This window comes from Amphibalanus amphitrite, unplaced genomic scaffold (assembly GCF_019059575.1).
Source record: "Amphibalanus amphitrite isolate SeventyFive unplaced genomic scaffold, NRLGWU_Aamphi_draft 000288F_arrow, whole genome shotgun sequence".
Classification (NCBI taxonomy): domain Eukaryota; kingdom Metazoa; phylum Arthropoda; class Thecostraca; order Balanomorpha; family Balanidae; genus Amphibalanus; species Amphibalanus amphitrite.
Window position 1 is genome coordinate 478305 of NW_024881783.1, and position 26696 is coordinate 505000.

The window sequence follows — 26696 nt, forward strand, 5'->3', positions numbered from 1 at the left end:
CACAGACGGCAAGATATACATTGCACGGTGCATATTTACAACAATTATAGCAGTCATCGTAGTTAGTTATCGATGACAGTTCCTTTTTTACAATCGTGCAACATAGAACAGAGCCTCATTCCTGAGAGCATAAATACAGCATAAGTGTAAAGGAAAGACAATCATCTCCGCCAGCTAAGGAGTCCTTCCGCTCTTTTGTAAGGACCATTGAGAGACATTGCGAAAATCCAGAGTAAAGATATCGGGACTAAAGCCAGTCGGGTAAACACCGTGGTTTCATCGGCTGCCGTCCTGATGGCAGACTCATCCATGATCCCACCGCATCGAAACGGTCCCTTCGACGTCAGCCCGAAGAGGTGCACGGCTCACATACTCGGTGGCCGTTCATTGATCCACAAAAAAAAACAATGCGAAGGAAAGTACTTAAAGACTTTTGACTCATGTCCTTTGCTGCAGCTGTCACTACTCACAACGTAAATAAAACAACACATTCAGCTCGTGATCCCACAACAGCCGAACACATCAAACCAGTACATATCCACACCGACATGCTGCCGCGCCTCCGTGTCACCTGCGTACCGTCTACGACTCTGGGTGCCGTCGTACCGTTTTTATCTGGCCGCGGTACGACCGCCGGCGCAGACATGGCCCGCTTATACGGCCACTTGGCGCCGATGCTAGAGTTGAGCGTGCGCCGATGGCCGGGCCCTGAGGCGGCCGCGGTGAGCGCCTCGTGCGCCCGCGTCAGCCGGCGGATGTACGCCTCGCTGGCGGCGCCGTCCGCCTTCAGGTCTGGAGAAGAGAATTGGCGTCATCGGTGGGTCTAATAGACCCGATAAATGGCGACACGACATAGTAGGAAATAATTTGTTGGGGAAATGATTTCAAAGAGAACTAGTAGAGTGACTGATAGTTCGAGGTTAAGCATAATTATTGAGGCGCGAAGCAAAGGCATGTGAACCTGCATCCCAGCAACTGGGCTGATATATAAACCATTCTACGCATTGAGCTGGAAGATCCAACAATCGCAGTGACTGAAGTATTTATAGATCCCCCATCTCAGTTCCTTAGCAGGTAGATAGCTACTGACAGATACACTGAGATGGCACTGTCACTGCTGGCGGCGGGCGGCCGGACGCACCTTTAGTGATGGGAATGTCCCCGTGTCGCTCCAGCCGTATCTGTGTCTCCAGCACCAGACAGTCGAAGCGACTGTTGAAGAACTCCCAGGAGAGAATGCCGCGCGTCGGCAGCAGGTTGAAGAGCTGCAGCACCGTCTTCAGCACCAGCGGCCGGTCCACGATCACCGTGTCAAACTGCGCCTCCAGGCACATACAGATCGTCTGTGGGGCGCCAGAGCGTGTTTAGCTGCGCCTCCAGACACATTAATGGTTTTCTTGGTCAGACTCAGTGCCAGAGTTCTTCCCTTCCTCTAGTGCCACTCACTTTGCTGCCCAACCAATATGCTGCCTTTGACGCGACATAGGTATTTACCCGCATCGTTACATTACAATACATATATCATCCCTTCCCCCTCGAACTGACAACCCAGCACCCACCCGTATGCCTCCGTCGGGGATGGTCTCCATGTAGAGCTGCACCTTCTGCGCCACGGCCGCCGACAGGTCGTCCACGGCGTGTATAAGGTACGAGAAGACGTGAGCCAGGGACGGCTGCAGCGCCGGGCCGCTGCGGCGTACCACGGACGGCTCCAGAAACCGGGCCAGTACCGTGGCGCGCTCCACTGGAGGACGGGGGAGGGGCGGGGTGGTTAGAGGAAAGTAGAGGAGGCTTCAGCGTTCCGGTACCGCAATTAAAGCGTCACAACCAGACAACACATCTCCAAACACTGCTTATGTCAGCCCACTCTCAGCGACTTTCGGCAAGTTCCGACCGCGACCGGCTATCCAGCCAAAACACAACTCCAGCGCGAACTGCACAGCCGAGGGATGACCAGTGCCTCATTCACCGTCCGCCTCCCTGTATCACTAAGAAATAGCCACCGAGACAGCCTGTCTCAATGACTAAGTCTCTCACTGTCTCAGCGACTGTCTCAGCGACTGTCTCACTGTCTAACTCACCGGCGGTGAAGCGGACCTTCCAGTCGTCGCTCTGGAACTCGTTGCCGACGATCTGCCAGAACACATCTGCACCGCAGGGCAGTGTGATGGCATGGAGCAGCACGGGCACGGCTATCTCCGGGATCTGGGAGTACTCGGCCAGTAGCAGGTCCCACAGTCTAGGGAAAGGGGGGGGGGGATAGGGAACGAGAGTGTCATACGGCTGGATACGGTGTGATTTGTCGTTGATTATTGTAATTGTTGCGAAAAACATCGTGATTAAAATTAGGAATATAAACGCACCATGAACAATCATGGTTACGTCATGATACATCGCCATCAACCATGTCGTTTCTACAAAGCAGACTATCATCTGCTATGAATAAAACGATTCAAAGAAAATTATAGAGGAAGTAATAATAACACGAAATTTGGGATGAATCGAGAAGTGAAACAGACAGACAGATGATACTCACCAGACTCAGATGCAGCAACAAGACAAACTGAAAACAGATGTCAGAGAAACGTGAAATCATGCGCCATAGATATTTTGAAAATAACAATGACAACAAACATTAAACGAAAGCAAAGAGAAATGGTTTATCTAACATTCAGGCAGAAATAAATAAAATGTAAGACATTGAAACAAAAATTCACATTAACAATAAAGACGGACAAAGACTGAGAGCAGACTTAGAGAACACATGCGTATCAAGCAGAGTTTGCAGACACGTCCTATGATACACAGCGCGGAACTTAAAACTTTTTCTCCAGAATCGGCCATTCCAAAACTGTAACTGAACACATCAATACACCACTGAGCGCAGGCGGCGGGTGGATCGCCCCGCAGCGACTCGTAATTACTGTTTGATGACGAGGTTCTCCTGACACCAGATGTGGAAGCCGCGGTGGTCCCTGGCCGCCCGCTGCAGACAGTCAGCGTGCAGCACCAGCAGTCGCAGACAGGCCAGCAGGTGCGAGGTGACGTCCTGGTCGTCACTCTCCTTCATACGCTGCGCAGAGGTGGGGTCAGAATATGGTAGCTCTGGAGGGCTGGATATGGTAGCTCTGGAGGGCGACTTTGTCAGCGTGTCATAATCGGTATCGGGCTCTGCAGGCCTGAACCCGTATACGACACGCTGATGAAGTTTTGTGAATACAATTCGAAAGCTCCGACTCGAACGATTTATTGAGAACAGCCCTCAATAGCTTATGATTTTGCTACAAGTATTTTGGGATGCAAGAATATACGCATCGACTAACCAACAATTTGTAGACAATACCGTTTATACAGCCATATTCTTCAGTTCGCACTTCGCAGGGAAGCAAAGCACGAGGAGATTATTCCACTAACGTTCAGGAGTCCGTAGAGCAGCTGCAGCTCGGGCGGTAGCTCGTCCACGGTGAAGCGGAACCGGCCGTGCGAGGTGGTCCAGAAGTTGTCGCCCTCCTCGATGGTGGGTACCAGCACGGGCTGGTCGTTTTCGCCCACCAGCCGGGCGGCGCACACCTTTACCTTGGCAACCGCTGCCGGACACACGGCCGGGAGGTCACAGGTCAGGTCATGAAAGGGTTGTGGACGGAGACGGACAACGGATGAGTCACGAATTAGTCACGGACGAGTCACGGCCGCATCACGTACGGATCAAGGACGGGTTACGTGAGAATACTCATCACGAAAGAATTTAACGGGGAGATAAGGGCGGTAGGGATAGGAAATGAAACAAATCGCCGAATCACGCCCTCACAGCCAGGCCTCTCACCGATGTCATCCTCTGATATGGTGACGGCCTTGGCGACGGCGCGCACCACGCGCTCGGCGGGGATGCTGGCGGCCACGTCCATTTCAGTCACTTCCTCTGTGGCCATCATGACCTGAGACGCGGGGGAACGGGAGGGTTAGCATACGGTGGGGAAGCGACGGCGAATAATCCCGAGGTTTTGAATGTCTCTGTGAGGAGAGCGTTGAAGGTGAGTTTACTGAGAAGGAAGAGTTAAGATACATTTGGGAGTGGCGCTACTATGGGCAAGGTAGTTGAAACGGCAGCGGGAATGTTCGTAACGGCTGCATGCCGGCAGTATTGAGTGCATGTATGTACGGTGTTGAGTGGTATATGGCGTGTTTTGACGCAAGTACTGTTCGACTACACGACTAGCGTGACAGACCAATGAGCTGTTCAGTACACAAAGATGGTAAGGTGCTGCAAAGCATGTATTCTTTATACTGACGGTACCTGTGACGGCTGTATGACATGTTGCTGCAGCCCGTCCATCGAGATGACGTGCTCCTGGACGGGCGCCACCGGCTTCTCCTGTCCGTGTGCGGGCGGCTCATCAGCGTGGACGGGCGCCGGGGAATCCAGGCCCGTCTCCACCACCTCCTCACTGATCTGGGGGACGATAGAGATTCGATGAGAATGAATGTCTCAGAGACGGAGAGGGGTCACGCGGGTCACGCACGGTTGCTTGAGTCAATCACGGTAGCGACCACTTTTCACAGTGATATTCCTAATTCATCACCGCACAAGACCTTCGACGATGGAAAACGATGAAACGACGAATCATGTTATTGACATGACGTCTACGATAACATCACGGTTATATCAACATACGACAGCCAGGAAGAAAAGGGTGCTGTGCTAGAACTAGGCTGTGTTCACCTATTGAATATCATCTCCACTTCAATGAATACCTCCTATTCCACCTCCCTCCCTCACCTCCACGGATTTGACGGTCTCCTGAGGACAGATGTAGCCGAGCAGCTCCCCGGCCAGCTGGTAGAGCTCCAGGAGCGCCTCGCAGGCGTCGCACTGCTCCACGCGTATCGGCTCGTCCTTACTGTTCTCCCGGTATGTCTGAGGGTGAGGACCGCCGACGAAAAGTAACACACACCTGCAATGTACCGATATATTTATCTGAACTGTAGCTGTAAATCGCTGACGCGATAGCGCGATACTATTTTGCGATCACGCTAAGTAGCACGACGCGAGATAATCCAGCACTAAAAATCAGATGAAATTTTTACCTCTACGCAGTCGCGATATAGGCATGCAAGTAACAGTATCGATATGCATGTGAACAATACCAGGTCCAATGACAGCCTGACCTTGTCCCTTTAAACACGGCCCGCAGCCGGTCGGCCCTCAGCGCCTGCGCCCGTGTGCAACACACCTCCAGTGTGGGTGTATCCTCCGGGTCGCAGGTGTGTTTGCCCTCGGTGGGCGAGGACAGCATGGCCTTCAGCAGGATGACGGCCTGCTGCGACTGGCCGCCCAGCAGGCCCTGGCTCTGCGGCACGTCCTGGATCTCCATCTGTCCAAACGTATCGTAACCGCAGGTTGTTTGAAAATTGACAAACAATATTCGTTATACGCTGAACAGTTAACCACACACACGGACACGGAAGATACGTACCGCCCCCTGGACAGTAACTTAACCACGCAAAACGGAGACGTTTTATAATTTAGCATTTCGATCGCTTTAAATTCGTAATGAATCGTATTAAAGTTTCATGTTTTTACATAAAATACTCCATTGCTGAACTAATCCTAATTATATTCCATATTTCGTTGTAACATAAGCGACCGTCGTTCACACTCCACAGTCCGCCGGTCCCGCCCGTCCTCTGACCTGTTTGAGGAGCACATCGAGCATGAGGAGGTAGCAAGGCACCACGAGGTCGGCAGTATCCACCGTGTTCACCGGCACCTCCTCCTCCGGCATACAGTCCTCACCAGAGAGAGGCGAGGCCGCGCGAGACTCACTCTGCACCACCGGGCCTGGAACGCGGCCGAACGAATACACTCATACCAGCGGCGTGAGCAGACGGGCGGCCGGGCACAGTGGTGTGGGGAGATGGGCGGCGGGCGAGGTGGGTGGTTAGGGGGGGGGGGGGCGAGAGAATTATAGCGGGCTTTGGGTCTGGGGAGGGATGGTTCACGTTGCGCACTCTAGCGCACAATGTGAAAGAGCAAAACAATGCACAATGAAACATTTAAAAGAGTCCTAAATCAAAACATAACTCGGAAAAAAAGCGTCAATGCCATAATTTGCACTCTAGAACAGGACGCGCTTAAAAAGGGTAGCCACCCAGCAGATTGTAATAGATCGCCGTTAGCTCACCTAGATCGCTGTTGACCTGTGACCTGATGGAGCTGACTTTCCTGGACCCGGCGCCGTCCTTGGAGGCCTGCAAGCACCTGACGCCGGTCCGCAGCATCTTGTGCAGAATCGGCAGTGGGATGGCGATGTTGACCATCGAGAGAACCTGGCGGCAGCGGGATGGGGGTGTTGAACATTGAGAAATATTCTTATCTTCAGCGGGATGAGGATTCTGATCGGTGGCCAAGAGGAGGGGGTAGCATGGGTAGAGTTGGAGGGAGGGATGAGATCGGAGCTAAGAGGTTGCAATTCGCGATGCATTCATCACAACACCAAAGTTGGCTAACTATCACGCTGTACTTGGTCCGCCTGATAGCCTCATAGTCTGATCAGTCACCAAGGGCGTCCGTTCTCCTGTATTTACCTGCAGCCAGGTGAGGGCCTGCTCCTGGACCCGTGGCGCCGTGGAGTGGAACCGTACCGACACGAACTGGTACATCTGATCGGAGTCAAAGCCCAGAGGAGACATGTCCGGGTCCAGCAGCTTACTGCAAAACGAGTCACACGGACGGTCAGTGTTTGCGGAGTGGTAATTGAACTAAGCAGTGTCAGATTCTGTATCTCGCAAAGGAAAACTTTGGGAGAAAAACCAAGCGTTGAACACTTCATCCTTTTAAAAGATAGTTGCCTTATGACTGAACATCATCATAAGAATACATCATTCCTATCACCGTTCATTGCTGGAGTTAGCAGCATGAATTGTGGAACATAACAAATAGTTTTTCGTTTTTCTCCCCAGCTGCCTTTCGAGCTTTCCTAATAAAAGCCACTCATGCGTTTCTGTCATAGATAGTGACCTTTTTGACGTTATCGACCCACCTGAGTATGATTTTCAGTTCTGGCAGCTCGTCCTCGGGCACGTCCTGCAGGATGGCCTCCATCCAGTTGGGCATGATGTGGTTCCACAGCTCAGCGCTGATGATGTCGTACGGAACCAGGCAGAACAGGCGGTGGAAGCCCTCCTGGATGTGCTGCGTCTTCGATACCAGACCGTCCCTGGGAACATAGCGCAAAACATCAGTCATCACAGGACACGGAGTCACAGCATTTAGCTCTGGACATATCTCACCTGTCGTTCGGAAATGCTACTATTTCTTTTTTTTTTCGAGGTTCCATGGGGCGAAATATTTGGTGCAAAACCAAAGCACTAACGGCATATGAGTGGTAGTGTCTAGTGTGTCATCGAAATGTACCCTGTGGTAATGTGAAATACAAAAACGTCTGAAAAAAAAAATGCTACTTGTTACTACTCATTTCATTTAACAGGAGTGAGGCTACTTCGAGCAAGCAACAACTGCAATAACTGACTAGTGCAGCTCACAACTTACGCATAAATAACAAGACCGTGTGCATTTCGTTGGACCTCTTTGGGGTAAGCATGATATAGGGGCAGAATAAATACATCGCATGGAACATTATAATATATTGAACGCAATCATGGCTCTAATTTTCTTTCGGCGGATGCTTTGACTCCGCCCAGTAACTCACCAGTGGCCGCCGACTCTGGCGTACTCTGGCGGCCGCGGCAGCAGACACGAGGCGAACGTTTTGAAGTGGTCGGCCAGGATGGCCTGCAGCCAGCTGTGGATGTACTCCGACTTGAGCAGCTCCAGCGCGCCGCCAGTCTGGTCTGTGGACGGGCGGACGGTCCGTGAGAAGAAAAAAATCATGTGCCGGAGCGATGTCTGCTCTCAGTCTCACAGCTGACTAGATGCGAGACCGAGGTACGAGATAAGGAGTCGGCATATTCTTAATATCGCGATCCTCTGTCACGCAACAAAACAGTTTTTTTATAACTTCCCTGGTACGAATGCCAGTTTTTTTTTCTCACGATACTCTTGAACTCTTCTACACAGAAGCAATGCAAATGCAGCGAAATGTTGCCAAAAGACTCGTCTGCACTCTGCAGTTTCAGACGGTGACAGTTCTTTCTCGATAACTTTTACTCTTGAATTTCGTTAAATTCAATTAAAAAAGCAAGGTGAAACAATTTAGCCGGCTATGCCTGCCCCCGATCTGCGAGCCGCCAGAGTCCCCGCCGTACCGTCACCGAGGTAGGCGGTCGCCTCGAACCAGTTGAAGAGCGCGGCCAGCAGTCTGGCCAGCGTCTGCTCCGAGGTGGTCCGGTCGGGGGTGCAGAGGTTTACCAGCAGCCACACACCGTACCGGGAGAGAGAGCGACGCTCCTCGAGTGAGGGACCCTCCTGCTGGGGACACGGGGGTGAGAGGCAGTTTTTTTTCTGAAGAGGAGCATGATGGCTGTGAACCACAGAGACAGGGAAAGAGAGATGGAGGAACAGAGAAAGAGAGACCCACTCTGGTTTGAGAAAGCTCTACTCAAAACATGGCAAGCGACGGCGACGAGCCCTTCACACAGGTATGCGCGGGAGGTCCATGTTGAGCGTCGCCCAGAACTCAAGAGGCCGCGCACTTAATGAGCACCTGAATGAAGCCCTCACAGTGTAGTGGTCAGCACGGCTGGTGCGGTTTTCACCTGCTGGGCGTCGTCCAGGAGGCCAGCCCGCGTGTGACGCTCCTGCTCCCGGCTGCGGCGGCTGTCAGCCAGCGGCTGGGCCTCCTTCAGCAGACTGTCGAAGGGGGGACGAAATACCGTCGGCGAAGGGGAACCGGCGACAGGGAACGGCGACGGGGAATGGCGACAGGGACTCTCCGGTCATAATAACGTTATCAGCAGTGTAGCGGAAATGTGTTCGCTCATGGAGCGTGTCCTGAATCAGCACGGCCTGACCATTATATCCTGACCATCATTAGATTAAATTTACACCGGACCGTGGCCCAAGCATGACCACGATGTAACAAGACAAGTTATCAATTCACCATAAAACGGAAAACCTTACCTGACCACGGCCTCCACCATATATCGGGACACGTCAGGCGCCATTTTCCACGGCGATCCGATCCGGTACTGCACCACGTGGTCGCCTCCGCGCCGGTTGTTGTGCCGAATGCTGTCACACTGGGCGCAGTAGCGGATCGGCCGGTTGCCGTTGTAGGAGGCACACTCGATGGCGAAGCACGTGCACATGGCCAGCTTGTCGCTGGAGCGGCAGTTCTGGGGACGGGTGAGAGCGGTGAGAGTGAGGTCAGAGGTGGGTTTGGTGCGTCAGACCGTCAGACGCGTCAGACTACAAGCTACGAGGCTCTGTTTATGAAGCCACAGTATTCCGCTAGAAAGCTCATTGCCGTTGTTTGACCGCACAACCATGAGCTCAGACAGATCAGATACCTACATCAGCATAGCGATGCGCTGAACCACATATACCGACATAGTATTGCTACATCATAACGTTAGGTAACGCGCATGACCGTCATGACGTACGGTACGGACGTCATGACGGACGTACGGTCATGACGGTAACGCGCATGACGGGTATTGAGTGTTCTTTCGTCCAACTCAGCTCTCGACACTCCCAGATAGAATCACCTATCAGGCACAGACCGGGGACGGGACCCGCCCGACCCGTACGGCGTCCGGCGTCGGCCGTCGGTACCTACCTTATTCTCGCACGTGGTGGACATGTGCTGCATGGGCAGCAGGATCTCGAACATACTAATCTGTGAGTTGGACGCCCGGATGTCCTGGGAGCAGTGCTGTAACAGGTGACATCCCAACTAGTGTCAGTACATACTCGTAAGCATAGAATTCCGTCCTGGACATGTTTCTGGCCATCAGTGTACCATTTTCCTTACAGGACATGATGAGATACCTAATGTAAAAATATCCATCGTAACAAGACATTAATATTTTGATGGATAAATTCACAGACAATCACCAACAGTCAAACAAAATAGCGTTTACGTTACGTTACAATTTTTCGTCTTGATAGTAATCTGGACTGACAAAGTCAGGACCAAGAACCCCGGAAGAGCTCACACTGTACCCATGGAACAATTTAGCTCATCTACCTCACCTGGCAGAGGTAGAGCGGCGGTGGATACTCAGATCCCTGAAGCACGGCCACGTTGTGGTCCAGGCACAGTTGAATCGCCTCGTTATTCTCGTTTGAGGGACAGTTGTCTCTCTCACACTGATGTGGTTCCCAGCCTGTGTGGTAACACGCGCATACACACGGTCAAAAAGGAGCGAAGCACATGCAAAATTCCCGGCAATACATTCAGTCAGAGCGAAACAATCAGACTGTCCACATGTGACTGCGACTGCGCCATTTTTCTGCGACATGTGCATTGTGCACTCGAGTCTCGATGTTTCGAATGTGCTTAACTGAGCCTTAGATAACAACCCCAAACATTTCAAGAGCAGAACCCACGCACGAAAATCAGTCATGATTAACAAATAGGACTCACCGATATCCTCGACATCGAGACCTGGAGAAAAATATCATGACATTCAATCAACGCAGCTCTAAATCGCTTTTGCACTATTAGTTTTCAGGCACACCAAAATTGGTGCATGGTTAAAGCGGCATTGAGCTGTCATTTTAATTTTCATAGCGCGCCATGCACTTATGTGAGTTCGACAGATCGTCAACTCACTGGAACGTTAGCAGCCCAGCTAAGCCGTACGAGTGAGCCGTTACCGCATGCTTCGACTAGACTGACGACCAGACCGGGTCTCCTCAATTAACCCTCTTTCCTTACAAGCGTTCCGCTGCCTTTCCCGCAGTGTCGTGCCGCCCTTGCCCCATTCCCAATGAATGCCCCGCTGCCTCCACGCCCTTCCCAGCACCCTGCGCTGACCTGTGAATTTCAGCAGGTTGTTGCGTCGGTCTGCCGAGGTGGGGTTCAGCGCCGGCCAGTAGTGGAAGAGCAGGTGGGCGGCCGGCAGTCGGGCGCTCACCGTGCCGTGTGCAATGATACAGAACAGGTCACGGATCACCATCCGCCGGCGCGACATCACCGTCTCCAGCAGCTGACAGTGCAGCGCTGCGAGAGAGTAGGGGAGGGGGAGGGCAGGGGGAGGTGAAAACAACGGCGTGACAGATTAGCTGGCACAGGAGAGCCGGGTCATTTGTGGGTGTGGCGGGCGGGAAGGAGAGGAAACCAGCAGACATTTGTGGACAGTTCCGATCGAATTACAGGCGTTCTATGGCTCATATACTGAGAGCAAGATTGAAAACGACGCCCATAAAGATGTCGTGCAAAAACTATTAAATTAGTCTGAATTTATCGCGATATCGAGAGTAGGATGCCGCCTGTGTGTCGCTCACCGGTTTGGTCAGTGTACTGGAACACCACCATAACGATGGCAGTCACCGAGCTGGACGTGTAGTTCTCCACGTCGGGGCCTGCGAGCGACAGACAACATACCTACCCTCAGTGTGCTCAGACAGGGCAGCACACAGTCGTTTTATTGAGACTATCGCAGAGTTTGGTTCAGGAGCTATAATTACAAAGCTCCCTTTTCAAATATCAGCGTCGGATAAAATTCGTATCGCGGAAAATTAGCAATTTCCCCATTTCTGATGGTAGCCTTCGCAATGGTTAGCAATCTTCGACTAATGGAATCAATACGTATTTCAAAATTTTAATGCCAATAAACATCGCCCATGAAAGGGAATATCGCAGCCGGTAGTGGCAGAGTCTGCATACTGAGTATGAAAGGCAACAGGTAGTGACAGTCCCCTTAATGAGTGTGAACGGCAGCAGGTAGTGGCAGAGAGTCAGCTCCTTACTGAGTGTGAACGGCAGCACCGTTAGCGAGTCTCCTTACTGAGTGTGAACGGCAGCACTGACAGAGGGACTCCTTACTGAGTGTGAACGGCAGCAGGTAGTGACACAGGGTGTTGACGATGTCCCGGTGCAGCGACACGGGGAAGGTGGCCAGGCTGGAGGCCACCAGGTAGGGCAGCGAGTCGATCAGCGAGTGCTCAAGGAACGGCACCAGACACGACATGGTGTGCAGCAGCGACTGGCCAAAACCTGTCGAACCGACAACACCGGGGAGTTAACGACCGAACCTCACCAGACACGACATGGTGTGCAGCAGCGACTGGCCGAAACCTGCCGAAAACACCGGAGAGTTAACGATCGAACGGCACCAGAGTCTGCTGCCGTCTCCCCGGTTATCCAGACACAACACGGTGTGAGGCAGCGACTGGCCGAAACCTGTCGGTAACATACCGGGGAGTCATGACAGACCCGACAACACCGGGGAGTTAACGGCCCAGCCCTGCTAAACACGACATTGTGGCCGTTTTCACGACGGCCATCTGGTACACATTTGGTGCACATCTGGTGCAGATTAGGTGCAGATTTGGGCAAATCAGGTTCAGTGTGTCTCTTAGCAGCTATCAGCTAGGGCTGCACTTATTGCTTATATGCCTGCTTTGTCATATTATCAGAGAGCATCATCGATTAACCCGCGCCGGGCCGGTGCCCTGAGATTCCGCGCCGGGCCGGGGGGGGGGTGACACCCCCCTTCTAACTCGGCTCCTGGGCCACGTAGCGACACGCGGTAAGCGGCAATCGAAAGAACGTCCAAAATAAGGACGAAAACACTTCGGTCATTTTTTTGGGTCAGGTCAAAGGTCAGGTCACCAGAGGTCACCAAAGGTAAAATGTTGACTATTTCAACATTTTGGAAACTGCCAACGGCTATCTCGGGAACCGATAGAGCTACAGCGCCGCGGAAAAGCGCATTCGATAGCCCTTTTAAAGACCTTTCTGGTTAATGTCCTCAGATTTGACCTCAGGTCAACAGTTTAGCCTCCAGAGGGCAAAAACTCCAAAAATAGCCGTTTTTACGAAAAACGTTTTTTTTTTCGGCAATAACTTTTGACTCAAAAGAGCCATGACATTACTTTTGCCAGCATCGTGTTCCTCTCGTCGAGACGCGTCGAATGAACTATAAGTTGACCTTGAAAGGTCAACTTGAAAATTTGACCTCAGGTCAAGGTCATGACCTGACCGGAAAAGGTCATGTTGCATATCAGTCGATCCGCAACGTCGAGCCGAACACATCTAAGGCGTTTTCAGCGCTCTAGCACGCCTCTATCAGAAGTTATTAGCGAAAAGCTGTTAGATTCTGTTCGTGACCTGAGATGACCTCGGGGACATAACGAGGGGGTTACAGTTGCGGAGTTGCCATTTTCTGGTTCAGTCATCAGTGTGTCACTTTTACCTATATCTCGATGTTTGAGAGTGTCTAGAATAGCGTTCGTGCAAAACAGACGCTTTTCAATTTTCTCCCATTGACTTATAATGGAGAGGCCGCAAAATTGACCTGACCTTAGGTCACCAATATCAAAATTCCGAGATATAAATTTTATAGATAGTGTTGCTCTAATCAATCGCTAAAAGTTTCAAGGCAATCGTTCAGTCGGTGTAGCTATGACGAGCATTCTTATTTTTTCTGAGGTGAGGTCACTTGGCGTGACCTGGTGACCTGACCTAAGGTGACCTGGGTCTGAAATTTTCACAACATGTGCGGAAAAGATGCACAAACAGGTGTGCCAAAACGGCGGCGCGGAGCGCCGCCGTTTTTGATATATCTGCGAAAAACCGCAGGGGGTGTTCAAACACCCCCGGCCCGGCGCGGGTTAAAGCACTGAAATAAATTCATAAAATGAAGATATTTGCTGTAAAAGAAATTAGGTGCAGATTTGGTCAAATCAGGTGCATTCGCCGGATAGCCCGTCGTGAAAACGGCTGGTGTGCAGTGCAGCAGCGACAGGCCAAACCCTGTCAATACGAGTACTAACACTGGGGAGTTATTGAACCGACAACACCTAGGGTTATCGGCGGAACCATGGTGTGCAGCATCGATTGTCAGAACCCTGTCGATAAACGCCGGGGATTAATCGACTAAACCATGTCGAAACCACCGGGGTGTTATCGGCCAAGCCATGTCTGACATGGCGTGAAAACATAACTCCGCCCACAAATCGGGGGGGGGGGGGGTTACCGGCCGAATCCCAGCGACCAAACAGAGGAATAACTAATCGAGCGATGCCTATCACGGTCCGAGGGAAATACTGACAAACTTTGTAATATTAACCCTCGCCCGTAAACGGCGATCTGCCACCTTCGCCCATGCAGGGGGCGACCATGTTGGTGCGACCCCCCCCCCCTTGGCGTTTGAAAACGGAGCGTCGTAGAGCTTAGCGGAAAAGACCAACGGATTGCTCTCGCCGAGATCTCGCGATTGGTGGTATATTTTTTGGTCCTAGGTCAACATTTGACCTACTTTTGACCGGTCAAAGGTCAAATTTTCGGAAAAATAGACTTTTTCAACTTTCCGCGGCGATTGCGGCAAAACGGTGGGAGATATCGACTTGAAACCTTCACTATCGTGTTCCTTGACCAATTGTCTATCGTTTGGTATGTATTTCGTTTCCCTAGCTCTAAAAATGGCGCGTTGGGAGCGCCAGAAGTCGGCAAGGTCACAGTCGGCGGCAGAAATTCGAAAAATCAAAATTTAAATTTTTGAAATCTGATTGTATTTTTGGATTTGGGAGGTCCATTTGCTCCCTATAGAAGCTAATATTGCTGCATATTCCCATTGAGGTGACAAGAATTAGCAAAATAGTGGTTCGGGCGCTTTTCAAAAATAGTACCGGACGCTGTTCCTCTTGTGACGTCATAGCTCCGTGACCTGACCTGACCCGGTCAAGTTTCTTATACCATATGATAGCAAATACTTGCCCCAACATGCATGGGAAGTTTCATCACGATCCATCAACCGATGTCCGTACCACCGGCAGGAAACCTCGGGCGTTGGCACTCAGTTTGTGAAAATCCGGCCGGAGGCTGTTCCCTTTGTGACGTCATAACTCCGTGACCTGACATGACCCGGTCAAATTTTTTTTATCAAAAGATGCGCAAGGTTTGCCCCATAAGGTACCCAAAATTTCGCACGTTTTTGCACTATTTCCGAAAAGCCTCAGGGGGGGGGGGTGCACCAACCCCCCCCCCCCCCCCTACATGGGCGAGGGTTAAGACACACTCGGTAATAAACGGTAAATGTGATATCAAAACACAATACCACACACTCGGTAATAATGAGAACCACTCCGGAGTTATGAATCGAATATTGTCCAGCAGAACGGGGTGGGGAGCGTCATGAGTTGATTCCACGCCCCCACTCACCATGCACGCCGTACTGGAGCAGCGGCACTATGTCGAAAAGCTGGACGAGGGCGCGGTACAGGCCCGTGTAGTCCAGGCTGGGGTACAGCGCCAGCCGAGTGCTGTCCTGGTCCGGACGCCGGAGCATCTCCAGCGGAGCCTCCGGAACGTCCTTCAGCACACCTGGGTCACGGGCGAGGGAAGAACCGTCAGGGGAGGGACAGGGTAGGGTCCCATACCGGGTGTCCCTAAAGTAAGGTCATGATTTAAAACTTAAATATCTCGAGAAGTAAGAGTCCGAATCACTTCCAATTTTAACACGTGCAAGGTACATCCATAAAATTATTTTCTTGCATGCTTAAACCATTTTTGATCATAACTACACCGAGCAGTAGGCATAAAACTGAGAAGGTCGAAATTCAACTCTTAGAGAGGGTCCGTCATTAAAACAAAGGGTAAATACCGCCCAGTTTTCGGCCCTAAGCAGACCCTATCAGCTCGCCCTATCTCTGAACTCATGCATAGTTTCGCCTCAACCGGTAAAACGTCAGAAAAAAAGGTATAATGTACGCACAGGGCATGTATACTTAGCCACCTGTGTTTCGAGGTCCTGAGGACGACAGCGGGAATCGGGTGACAATAAATCAAGAGAGGTGGCCGAGAGTCTTCCCAGTGGTTCTTCCGCTCGTCGCAACGCAGCTGTGCCGACACCATCAGCCAGCAGTGGTTTCAGCAGGATGGAGACTATGCTTGCACCGTCCTGAAGATCATGCATTGTCTCCGAGAGTGGATGTGAGATCCCGTAATTTTCAGTCAGGGCAACGCCATTGAATGGCCTCCGCGGTCACCTGACGTTACACCTTCATATTTTTATTCTCTGGATACACAACAGAAAGATTGTCTTTTAGGACAACCCAACGAGCCGGGAAGAACTAAAGGATGATCCCTTCGAGCAAACATAGGCGGCATCTCACCAGAGAATCGCTCCAGAATAGTGGAGGAAGTCAAACGTAGTCTATTCATGCACGCGGCCCGAAATGGTAGCCATGTAGAAAAGCAGCAAATGTGGGGCTACGAGCCCATGTTTTGACTCATATGTATGTCAGAATAAAATTTTATAAAATGCTCTTTCATATGATGTCCTATTTATATCTATCCATCGCGTATTTTTGGCAGTGTGGCCAAAACAAATGATGACCTTACTTTTGGGACACCCTGTATATGAGCTCAGATTAGTCACATACGGCAATATGATTACGTCTCGTACCTACACATGTATTGTTATGTTCAGGGCAAACAATTCGTCGACTGTCAATCACCGAGGAAAACTTGAGTAACTACAAATGGGAGTTCATCGGCGGTATTGAACTCCCGAACCAATCCGAGTAGGTGGTCCACGAGCACCGAACATTTAGAACCGGGCCCCGTAGAACGGGATTTAGTGCCCGGCCTTCATTCTACTTTATATCCGCTTCCTGAATGTCCCGCATCACCAGCACAGCACACCTCACGACACCGGCTTCAACACACATGACACTTAACTTACCCATGAGGGTGAGGGAGAAGTACTTGAGCGTGCATGCTATGTCGAGCTCGGACGGCAGCGGTATGCCGTGCAGCAGGCGAAGGTAGTAGTCCTGCAGGTTCTTTATCTTTGCCGTGACTGCAGAAGAAAAAAAAGCGAATAAGACAACAATATCTAACCTCAAAATTACATGTTAACGATGACTTTAAAATCTTAAATGACACTTTTGAAACGTCTGACTTCTGAGAGGCAATGAATGTTTGTCACTTCCTGAAAATGTTTACCAGACTTAAAGCTCCCCACACTGAGAGCATTGCGATTTTGGACGAACCCGAGGTTCACGTTTAAGGTCAGTCAGTGACCTGATCTAGCCTGAAAATGTGGCTGGCTCAAAAACAGCTGAATCTGTATTAGTTAGGTATGCCCAATTTCAGCTAGCTGTCTATTCGGAGCCATCGCGAAAAACGGTAGCACGAGCCGGAGGGCTTCGCCACGGGGGGGGGGGGGGGGCACGGGGGTCCTGACCCCCTAAATAAGTTAAATTCTGCAATGCCACCCAATGTATAGTTATTAGTGATGCATGTTAGGTCGGAACCTCTCATTCGAGCATCTTCTCCCCGGCCGTGGAGATAAAGGTTTGACCCTCTCCGTGCCGAGACAGTGGCTCCCGTTTCACGTCAGTGTTGAACTTGACGCCACTGTCTTTCTGCTACATCCACCCATATGCTTTGTCTTAGTCGTGGGCTAAGCCGCACAGCGTTTCTTAGCGACGCATCAGTCAGGATTCATAGTTGCGTCGATTTATCTAATCTTGATCTGACTCGCTGAACAGCGCCGGCAAGAAAGCGGCCCTTCCAGCCATGCAGCGAGTCATGCGGCGCCGGTGGTTAATCCCAGCCTCGGGCGAGGGGCGGCCAATAGTGGATGACGTCACAGGTCACAGGGGCGATCCCAGGCTCCAAACAGTGGAAGGTGACGGATTATCAGCAGCTCCGTTGCACGTAGTAATGCAACCTTTTCATGGGGCAAATCATGTTTTGTGACTTCTTCGTGGCTGCGATTTATGATCATTGAAATGGATCAAGTGTAACTGCACCAAGCTATGTGTGGTCGCCATAATTCCGTACCCTGGGCGCGCCCTTGCGCTGGGAGGCGTGGCCCAGCCCACCGCGGCGGAGCTCCCGGGAGCCTAGCAGCGCTGGCGGATTCGAGGAGCGCGGCCGGCGCGAACTGATTGACTCGGCGGGAACCGGAACGGAAAAACGTCGAAGATATTCAAATCATCAATCATGGTCTTCATATACCAAATGAAGAAGAATATGGGGTAAGCAAATAAGCAATATGGAATTGTCTGCCCAATACTGAGTAACATAAAAGTAGCGTCAGTTGTAAAAATCACTAGCTGAACTAATAAACTTGTTATGCCTTGTCTGAACCAATGTGCAAAGAAGTGTCCCATTATGAGTAATTTGGGTCTGAGAAGCAGAAATTGGATATGACTTCAATGCTAGCTTGACATATAAACAGGGATTAGGATGGGATGGGCCATTATCATGAGGTCCTTAAATAATTTTGCCAAAAAGCCCCAGTATGGATCTTTAACTTAGTAGATGGATCTTCCCTTATAGCCATATAAACAAACCATTTACTCCTATTTATTTGACACAAAATCATCTTCTATTCCCACCTCACACCAGTCTCCACAACCTTAGTCAGAGGTAGGAACCATGAGTAGGTACTTTGACATAGCAAAATGAAAGCTAACATTACCAAAAGAAGAAATTAATACTGTGATTCTATTACCAGATGCACTAGCTTGTCAACTTGCCAGCTGAGCCTACAAAAAGTTGAAAGTATAACGAGAGATAAAATAATATGGAGTTGTATTGATAAAGCACAAGGAACAATGATCACTTCAATTGAAAGAAAAAAATTATTGACTACATTCATTTTCAAATAACGTGATAATAATAATGTAAATACACATTTTAAAAATGGCTCAAATGTCATGAAGTATAACACTCCACATTTTCAACTTATACATCATAATCAACTCACATATTAAAAAATACAAAGGAACCAGCTTTAATCAACAGTTTTTCTAGTAACTCCAACATGTAAGATTATACAGATTATTTAAGCAATTGATTGTTCATTTTAATTTCAGTACTGCATAAAAATTATTTGAGTTACCTTACACATTCAAACCACAGCTCGATCAACCCTAAAAGCCAAAGCTATATCAATATCGGCCTGAAGCAAAAGATGCTGTGATAACTTGAGAATGACCTTAGCAGGAATCTGGCAAACATGACTTAAAAAAGATTGGCCAAAAGATTCTTTGAATCATTTCACAAATTCTGCTCACTTAAGATTGACTGAAGTAGATAGGTAGGTAGCACTTTTGTAGGTATTTTAAGCCTCAAAAGAATTGATCTCAGAAATGCAGAAAATGACATTCAGGCATGTGCAGCAAAAATTCTTTTTGACTATATTCTTCCATAAATTTACAAGGTTTACGCAGCACCTTATATTCATGGATATATTTGTGGAGAAGCTTACACAATTACCTATCAGAAGATAAATGACAAGCTACATCATACCAAATTTAAAGCAGATTAAAATTTAAAACCCAAACTTACAAGCAGCTGCTCTGGTACCCATCGTTGCTTCTTTCAGTGATGAGTAACTGCTCTAATTCAGATTCTCATCTTGATCAAGGCCTCCAGTTATACATTTTGATTGTTATCCGGACCAATAAGCGAAATGTCAGTGCTTCCTGTTCTTGAGATCTTACAGCAGCGTCTTCCTCGCATCAATATGAAATAAATGCTAGAAATACAGACAAATTTAATCACACAATTTCATTTACTGGCTATAGGTTACGGGGCATCACGTCTGAGATTAAAAAAATCAAAGTATCATTTACGCAACCCAACACATACGCGCATACGAGAAATCATATTTTGTCACCGTCAAGCCAGGAACGTCTCTTTAGCAGACGATCGATAAAACATCATATTCTACTGCAAGTATATATAAATAAAAATGTCATTGTAATTTAAAAAGTTTAGACGTTATTAGATGTTATTTTAGTGTTTTGATACGTTTTTGGAATAAATAAATGTAATTTATCATTGAAGGAACTTTTTACTAAGAGAAAACACCCAAAACCTTACAACCCTGCAAAATAACTGCAGTGCAAACATTGCAAACTTACCAACTCTTGGGGAAGCCTCGTTTCAATTACTACAAAATATATTTTTTTTCAAATATTCATCATTTAAACATGTATCTCAGGCCTTTATTTCAAAATATTTTCAATATTTATCCTTGTTTTGTTCAAAGATTTCCACAGTTTCCTTTACGCGATTCGCCTTGTAACCTGTTTTTTCACTTATTACCATTTTTATATTCGTAAGGAGCATAAAAATAAAGGTAAGGAAGATTTCTGACATTTCTATGAAAAACTATGGTTCAACAGACAACAATCAACGAACGCATAAATGACGTCATAAATGATTGCTAAATTTATCTATGTTTTTTTTGCACATAACTAGCTCAGCTTTGTAGACATCTTATAGCGCGTCAGAGACAAAATATCGAACTCTGGGAAACTTTCCATTTTTGATATACTACTTGGATATAGGTACCAGGGTATATTGAGTGAAATAGGTACTGTGCATTTTTGTTTCCGCCAGGCACTTTATTGAGAAAGTGGTAATTGATAAATAATGATGCTTTGTAGGAGATTCCTGCTTGTAGATGAGAGTAACTGAACTCATTACTGAAATGCGTATTGTCAATGATAATACAAGGCCCGGTAAAGCAGGTCAAATTGTATTCTTACCAAGTTGTGTAATGTGTTGCGTATTTGGTGCATTTCTTGATCGAAATAACGTTTTCCTTGCAGATTCGGCTGATATTCTGATCCACCATGACGCTGGTCCGTCTGCTGAGGGTGGCTGTCTTCCCCCTGCCACGTCTGGCAGGTGGCAGTGCACCTGGTCCACGCCTCCAAATGGCTTCAGTGTTAACATCACAGCGGCCAATGTGGCGCAGCCTCTTCACTGCAAGGCCACTACTACAGGCAGCAGACAAGGCTGTAAAGACTAAGGTGGCACCTCGAGAACTGCGGCGTTTGCTGGCTCTTGCTAAGCCAGAGCGCTGGAAGCTTGGAGGTAGGCGTCATATTTTCCTTGAACACACTAGCAGAGTCTCAGACTCAACAAGACTAGTGGCTGAAATACACTAGCAGACTCAAAAGGAGCATGTATTGCATTTACCCTTCCTGGAGCATCTAAAACTGATATTTTTTGTTGTTTGTCTTACATTTAATGGAAGTGCTTTCTGGGCAGCTTTAAGAATAGGTAGATACTTAACTTTAAACTGCACAGCTATGAAGTAGAAAGAAGTAAAATCTGGAGTTTTTCAGCTGGGAAAGTTTTCAAAAACCAGGCTTTGATCAAATCTACCAATAATTAGTGCTTGATGTGCACAGTGTCACAAAATTATATTAATGCTTGGGTGTTAGAGGGGAAAATTCCTCTCCAAAAAAAAAGGGATGAGGGTGGTATATTCTTGATAAAGTTAGCCCCGCCCCCCCCCCAAAAAAAAATAAAGAACAGAAGAAGGAAAAATTGCACACTTTTCTGTACAATGGTAGAATCTGATGCGATCATGCAATTAGATGCTCTTTCATGAGTGGTAAATTGCTATTGAAAGTTGGAGGTGGGAGTGGAAAATTATTTTCATTCGGATGTCTTGTTCCACCCAAATTGACAAATTTTGGGACACTGGATGTGCATGCACCCAAGCCCAAGCAACTGGTCTAGAAGCACAGCTTGGCGTTTATTTTCATCAGAATATTCACATTGACAGTATCAATTGTATTATTAAAAAATTTAACCACTTTCCTGCTACAGTCCCACAAGTCCTCTCCATTTTTCATATGCTGATTCCAACAGCAGTTATCAACTGTTGATGCCAATATCACACAGCATGCTACCCATCATGCACCTTTCACTAGTAATATAACTGTTACAGCCTCTCTGTCCCTCCCCTCTACCCCTCCCCTCTGCCCCTCCCCTATGCCTCTCCTTCTTCCCCTCCCCACACTCCAGCAGTATGACTGTCGTTCACCTCTCAGTCTCTACCCCTCCCTGCCTCCCCTCCCCTGATCTGGCAGTGTGTCTGTCACATGTCCCCTCTCTGTGCCCGCCAGGAGCTGTGTGTCTGCTGCTGGTGTCCAGCGCCGTGACGATGGCAGTTCCGTTCGCCATTGGGCGAGTGGTGGACATCATTTACCGGGAGGAGGCAGGCCAGGCACGCGACCGTCTTGTCACCATCTGCCTGGGCCTGGCAGTGGTATTTGTGATTGGCGCGGCAGCCAACTGCGGACGGGTCTATCTGATGACTGTGGCAGGTCAGTGGCGCCCGGAGCTGAGGGTAGGCGGGAGTGCAAAGAGAAGGTGCTCGCTCTGACAGTGTTGGTTGCAGCTGGTGTAAGTTTTTGATAAGCTTATGGTAGAAGACGCTTACGTACTGATGAATTACCCGCGGAAGAGGGTCCCTTATATCGTTAAAACCATTGTGGATCGTCATTCATCACAGCATATCGTCGCACGTGGAACATTTTTAGCGTCTTTTTTCTTGCTCAACTTTTTCGTAGAAGATGCTCAACCTGTACCGGAATTATTTAACGACAGCTTCGCTTTCCTGCCTTGCAATGTAAACGCCGTGATCATGATATAGCACCTATGATCATGCCCAGACCTATCACTCCGACACCCCTTGCAGTAATGTTTATTGAGGTCCACTGTCACACCATAAAGACTCCTCTCTTTATAGGCGCGCGGATCGCTCAGGCGCTGCGCGGCTCCGTGTTCGGCACGCTGATGCGACAGGAGGTGGCCTTCTTCGACCGCAGTCGGACCGGCGAGCTGGTGAACCGGCTGTCGGCCGACACGGCGCTGGTCAGTCAGACTGTGACCAGTAACATCTCGGACGGACTGAGAGCCACCGCCATGGCTGCCGCCAGCGTCTCCATGATGGTGGGTGGGAGTATCGGGGTGGTATCTGAGAGATTACTGTGGGGAGATGGAGGGAAGATGGCAGGAGGATAGAAGGATAGCAAGGGAAGGGAGATGTGAAAAGTAAGGGAGACATGATGGTATAGAGAACAGAGCTGATAGGGTGTAGGTGTGAATCACTGGCGCAGGAGTGATAAGAATTTTTGCTGTATATTCTGACATTTTTCATATTAGCTGAGAGATAACATATGCCTTACGGTACGTAACGCTGTGACCTCTCTAACTGTTATGTATCTGTGCGGCAGTTTTACGTGTCGACGAAGCTGGCGATGGTGGGTTTGGCCATCGTGCCTCCTGTAGCAATGGTGGCCGTCGTGTACGGCAGATACGTCCGAAAAATCACCAGACAAGTGCAGGTAGGTCACAGAGGAATACTGTGGCAAAAAACAGTGAACGATTTTTTTTTTCATTTATCCTGAGTTAGGTGGTTTGAAATGATTTGTGTGATTGAAATGGATTAATGTGAATGAATTGATGCATGCTGTGCTGCGTTCATACATATACACCTTATCGTTGTGTCCTTAATGCTTGTCGTTTTTTCTACATTCATGATCATTCAACAAACACTGCTTCATGCTCTGCTGCTTTCTTATTCCTTATTCCTTTTCCATTCCCCGTAGGATTCCCCTACCCCAACACGACGGCAGTAGCCGTCTGATGCCCCTCTTATGACGCCCGCCCTGTGACCCACAACCTCCCCTACAGGACGGTCTGGCTGAGGCGAACGCGGTCGCTGAGGAGAAGCTGGCCAACATGCGCACCGTGCGGGTCCTGGCCCGTGAACAGCAGGAGACGGAGAACTACACCAACAGCACACTGCACGTGCTGGAGCTGAGCCGACGCGAGGCCATTGCACGAGCCGGCTTCTTCGGAATGGTAACCCGATCGGCGCGGCGTGGACTATTCCAACTTCCACAGCTCGAGAACAGTGTGCTGAACCGTTCTTCACGTTCTCGTATGTACTCATAAATCTCGTCTACTCATTATGTGACTTTAAATCCATTTTCATTGAACTTGTGCATTATGTACGTTTACAGTAGGCTGCAATTACAGCTGACCGACATTCCAATTTTCCTATTTCATTATGCCTTTTTATGAAGTTTCTAACAAATACGCGTTCCATTTCACTACCCTGCTAAACTGCATTGTCCCTCTTCCCCATATTCCCTCTCCATTACGTCCTGTTCGGTCCCTGTAAATGACCCTTACACCGACTCGTTCCCTGTGTATCGGCAGACGGGTCTCAGCGGCAACAGTGTGATCCTGGCGGTGCTGTATTACGCCAGCACGCTGGTCGGAGCCGGGGAGGTCACGGTCGGAGACCTGTCCGCCTTCCTCCTGTACGCCGCCTACGCCGGAGTGGCCGTCGGTACGTGGGGGAAGGGGAACAGTGGGAATGGAGGTACGGGAGAGTTGTCTATTCTCTTCGTAGTGTGAAGTAGAAATACATCATTTACTGTTTTAAGTATTTAATCCAAGATACTATTTTCGCTTGTTGAGCTGTAGCTGAAATATTTCATAATTTTGCGGTCTTCTTTTTTAATCGCTGTCTGAATTATTGCAACTTGCTACTTTGCGATGTGCACCGTTGCGGTAATATGACAGCCCCCTCTATATACACTGCCCTCAGGCGGTCTGAGCTCCTTCTACACCGAGCTGCAGCGCGGCCTGGGCGCCAGTACGCGCCTGTGGCAGCTGGTGGACCGTCAGCCGGAGCTGCCCTTCACGGGCGGACTGCGGCCGGAGAGCGTGCGCGGAGACCTGACGCTCAGTGGAGTGACGTTCTCCTACCCCAGCCGGCCGGAGGACGCGGTGCTCCAGGACCTCAGTCTCACCGTGCCGCACGGTCAGCGGGAGGGGAGCGGAGGATGGTGCGGGACATGGCGTGCAGGGTGGTAGTGGCAAAAATCGGGCCGGTTGACTCAGTAGTGCGAAGTCAATTATGTTGGTAATTTTTTTTCTGATGAATTTGCGCTTTTTTGTCTTTATTGCTAGCCTCGACGCTGATGAATTTGTGCTTTTTTTGTCTATATTGTTTGCCTCGACGCTTGCTTTAGCCGTTATGCTTCCCTGTTACCACTCCACTCGCACTGTTCATTAACATCTGCACCCACCCTTCGTTTTACTCTCTCAGGCTCTGTGATGGCGGTGGTGGGCGCCAGTGGCTCGGGTAAATCCACCATCGCCTGGCTGCTGCTGCGGCTGTACGACCCACAGGCGGGCACGGTGACACTGGACGGCACAGACGTCCGGAAACTGGACCCCATGTGGCTCCGGGAGCAGATCGGTGTCGTCAGCCAGGTTTGTAGCGATGCGACTGTGAGGAATAATTGTGCGGTAAATATCTTCTTTGTCAGGTCGGCTGATAAATGTAAGGATGACAGCGGTGCCTGTTGACATAGTGATGCTAGCCGTACTTTAGGATTTTGAATAATTTTGTTATGGCCTTGTTATATAAGTTTTTTTTCTAAGCTATGCAATAAAAACGTAAGTTCGAACACATCTGTGTGAGCCGCTTAGTTTGGACAGTCGTACAGCCGCTGACTTCTCCACTCACCCACCCTTCCCCGCACACAGGAGCCGGTGCTGTTTTCGACCACTATCCGTGAGAACATCCTGTACGGCGCGCGGGACCCGGCCGCTGTCAGCGAGCAGCAGCTCCGCTCTGCCGTCCAGCAGGCCAACGCCGCCGAGTTCATCGACAGGTGGGGCGGGGCGCCGCGGGGAGGAGGGGGGGGGGGAGAACGAGAGAGGTGCACAGGACTATGACACGGGTCACGGGATGGGGGAGATGGGGTCCGAGAGTGTGCTTTGTGGGGAATGGCAAGACACTTCGAGCTGACGGTATTGACGATATATTCGCTCATTGCGAAATTCTCTCATTTTTTTTTTCGACTGGGCGTTCATTTTGTTCGTTTAGGCGCTCGTTTGTTCGTTCCTTCGCTAGTTTACACTTTCATTCTGTGCCGCATTCAGCTTATTCATAAATGCTCCACTTTTTCATTCATAGGAGAGGGAACGTAAACTATTTTCGCTCATTTCTCATCATGTATTTTTTCTTTGATACTTGACTTTGTTGTGTCCTTTCATGTTGGGTTCTTACTCATGTATTTTGTACGTTTTTTTGTGACGTCCGGGTTCAACGTTGATGCATATAAATGACTATGATCCAGCCTGCGGCGCTGATCTAAGCGCTGTGACGCTGGTTTCAGGCTGAGCCACGGGATGGACACAGTGGTGGGAGAGCGGGGAGTGATGCTGTCCGGCGGACAGAAACAGAGGATCGCCATAGCGCGCGCCATTCTCAAGGTCAGACCCGAGGGCAGCATAGCAGCCGCTTGCAATAACTCGTTTTTATCTTGCTTTTAGGTGTGCTCGCTTCCCTTTTGGCGGGAAAGATGCGTCATTTTATGCCATGGTTGATGAGAGCAGCCAGCAACTGTTCTTGGCTGTGCCTTATTTTATCCGTTGCAGTTCGATTTTTTATTTTTGGTCTCTCTTAACAGTCGTATCTCAATTCTCAATATGAACGCGTTCCTCGAGCATTGTCATTACGAGCGAGCGAGCGCAGCGAGCGAAGTGAGTCTTTTCAATATAACGGAAAAATCTCAGTATGAGCGGCCCGGCCCGGCCCGGCCCGGCCTGTAACGCTTTTGAGAGGCTTATATCTCAGCAACCGCTGGACCGATTGGCCTGCGGTCTTTTTTGTTGGGTAGCCCCATCCCTTCTACCCCGTAATTGACTACTTTTGATACATCTCAGTGACCGTCGTGGCACGTGCCACGTGAAAAGTCAAGGGTGTTCAAGCTG

General features: G+C 49.4%; 2 protein-coding genes across 3 annotated transcripts in view; one reads left to right on the top strand and one right to left on the bottom strand.

Annotated features, from left to right (window-relative positions):
- Positions 1 to 19718, bottom strand: part of LOC122387527 (protein unc-79 homolog) — a 48356-nt gene extending 28638 nt beyond the window's left edge. Inside the window, exons 1-27 of the mRNA XM_043377791.1 lie at positions 19437 to 19718; positions 16816 to 16932; positions 15291 to 15452; positions 11952 to 12122; positions 11411 to 11488; positions 10941 to 11126; positions 10548 to 10568; positions 10154 to 10287; positions 9738 to 9833; positions 9080 to 9294; positions 8716 to 8809; positions 8266 to 8425; positions 7710 to 7851; positions 7041 to 7217; positions 6586 to 6709; positions 6183 to 6327; positions 5691 to 5839; positions 5232 to 5372; positions 4778 to 4915; positions 4295 to 4450; positions 3824 to 3935; positions 3415 to 3587; positions 2925 to 3073; positions 2082 to 2239; positions 1560 to 1744; positions 1142 to 1343; positions 580 to 792 (exon numbers count right to left, since the gene is read on the bottom strand). Coding sequence (XP_043233726.1) covers positions 580 to 792; positions 1142 to 1343; positions 1560 to 1744; positions 2082 to 2239; positions 2925 to 3073; positions 3415 to 3587; positions 3824 to 3935; positions 4295 to 4450; positions 4778 to 4915; positions 5232 to 5372; positions 5691 to 5839; positions 6183 to 6327; positions 6586 to 6709; positions 7041 to 7217; positions 7710 to 7851; positions 8266 to 8425; positions 8716 to 8809; positions 9080 to 9294; positions 9738 to 9833; positions 10154 to 10287; positions 10548 to 10568; positions 10941 to 11126; positions 11411 to 11488; positions 11952 to 12122; positions 15291 to 15452; positions 16816 to 16932; positions 19437 to 19458 — 3820 coding nt within the window. The 5' untranslated portion in view covers positions 19459 to 19718. The remainder of the gene's footprint in view (positions 1 to 579; positions 793 to 1141; positions 1344 to 1559; positions 1745 to 2081; positions 2240 to 2924; positions 3074 to 3414; positions 3588 to 3823; positions 3936 to 4294; positions 4451 to 4777; positions 4916 to 5231; positions 5373 to 5690; positions 5840 to 6182; positions 6328 to 6585; positions 6710 to 7040; positions 7218 to 7709; positions 7852 to 8265; positions 8426 to 8715; positions 8810 to 9079; positions 9295 to 9737; positions 9834 to 10153; positions 10288 to 10547; positions 10569 to 10940; positions 11127 to 11410; positions 11489 to 11951; positions 12123 to 15290; positions 15453 to 16815; positions 16933 to 19436) is intronic.
- The window catches only part of LOC122387511 (ATP-binding cassette sub-family B member 10, mitochondrial-like), a 13158-nt gene continuing 4462 nt past the window's right edge, over positions 18001 to 26696 (top strand). The window contains exons 1-11 of one of the 2 annotated variants that reach the window (XM_043377777.1): positions 18001 to 18118; positions 20708 to 20975; positions 22019 to 22219; positions 22645 to 22847; positions 23132 to 23242; positions 23592 to 23762; positions 24123 to 24255; positions 24517 to 24732; positions 25021 to 25187; positions 25464 to 25591; positions 26099 to 26195. In XM_043377777.1, coding sequence (XP_043233712.1) covers positions 20732 to 20975; positions 22019 to 22219; positions 22645 to 22847; positions 23132 to 23242; positions 23592 to 23762; positions 24123 to 24255; positions 24517 to 24732; positions 25021 to 25187; positions 25464 to 25591; positions 26099 to 26195 — 1671 coding nt within the window. In that variant the 5' untranslated portion in view covers positions 18001 to 18118; positions 20708 to 20731. Of the gene's footprint in view, positions 18119 to 20474; positions 20515 to 20707; positions 20976 to 22018; positions 22220 to 22644; positions 22848 to 23131; positions 23243 to 23591; positions 23763 to 24122; positions 24256 to 24516; positions 24733 to 25020; positions 25188 to 25463; positions 25592 to 26098; positions 26196 to 26696 lie in introns of those variants that run through there. The other variant, XM_043377778.1, reaches the window with a different exon arrangement.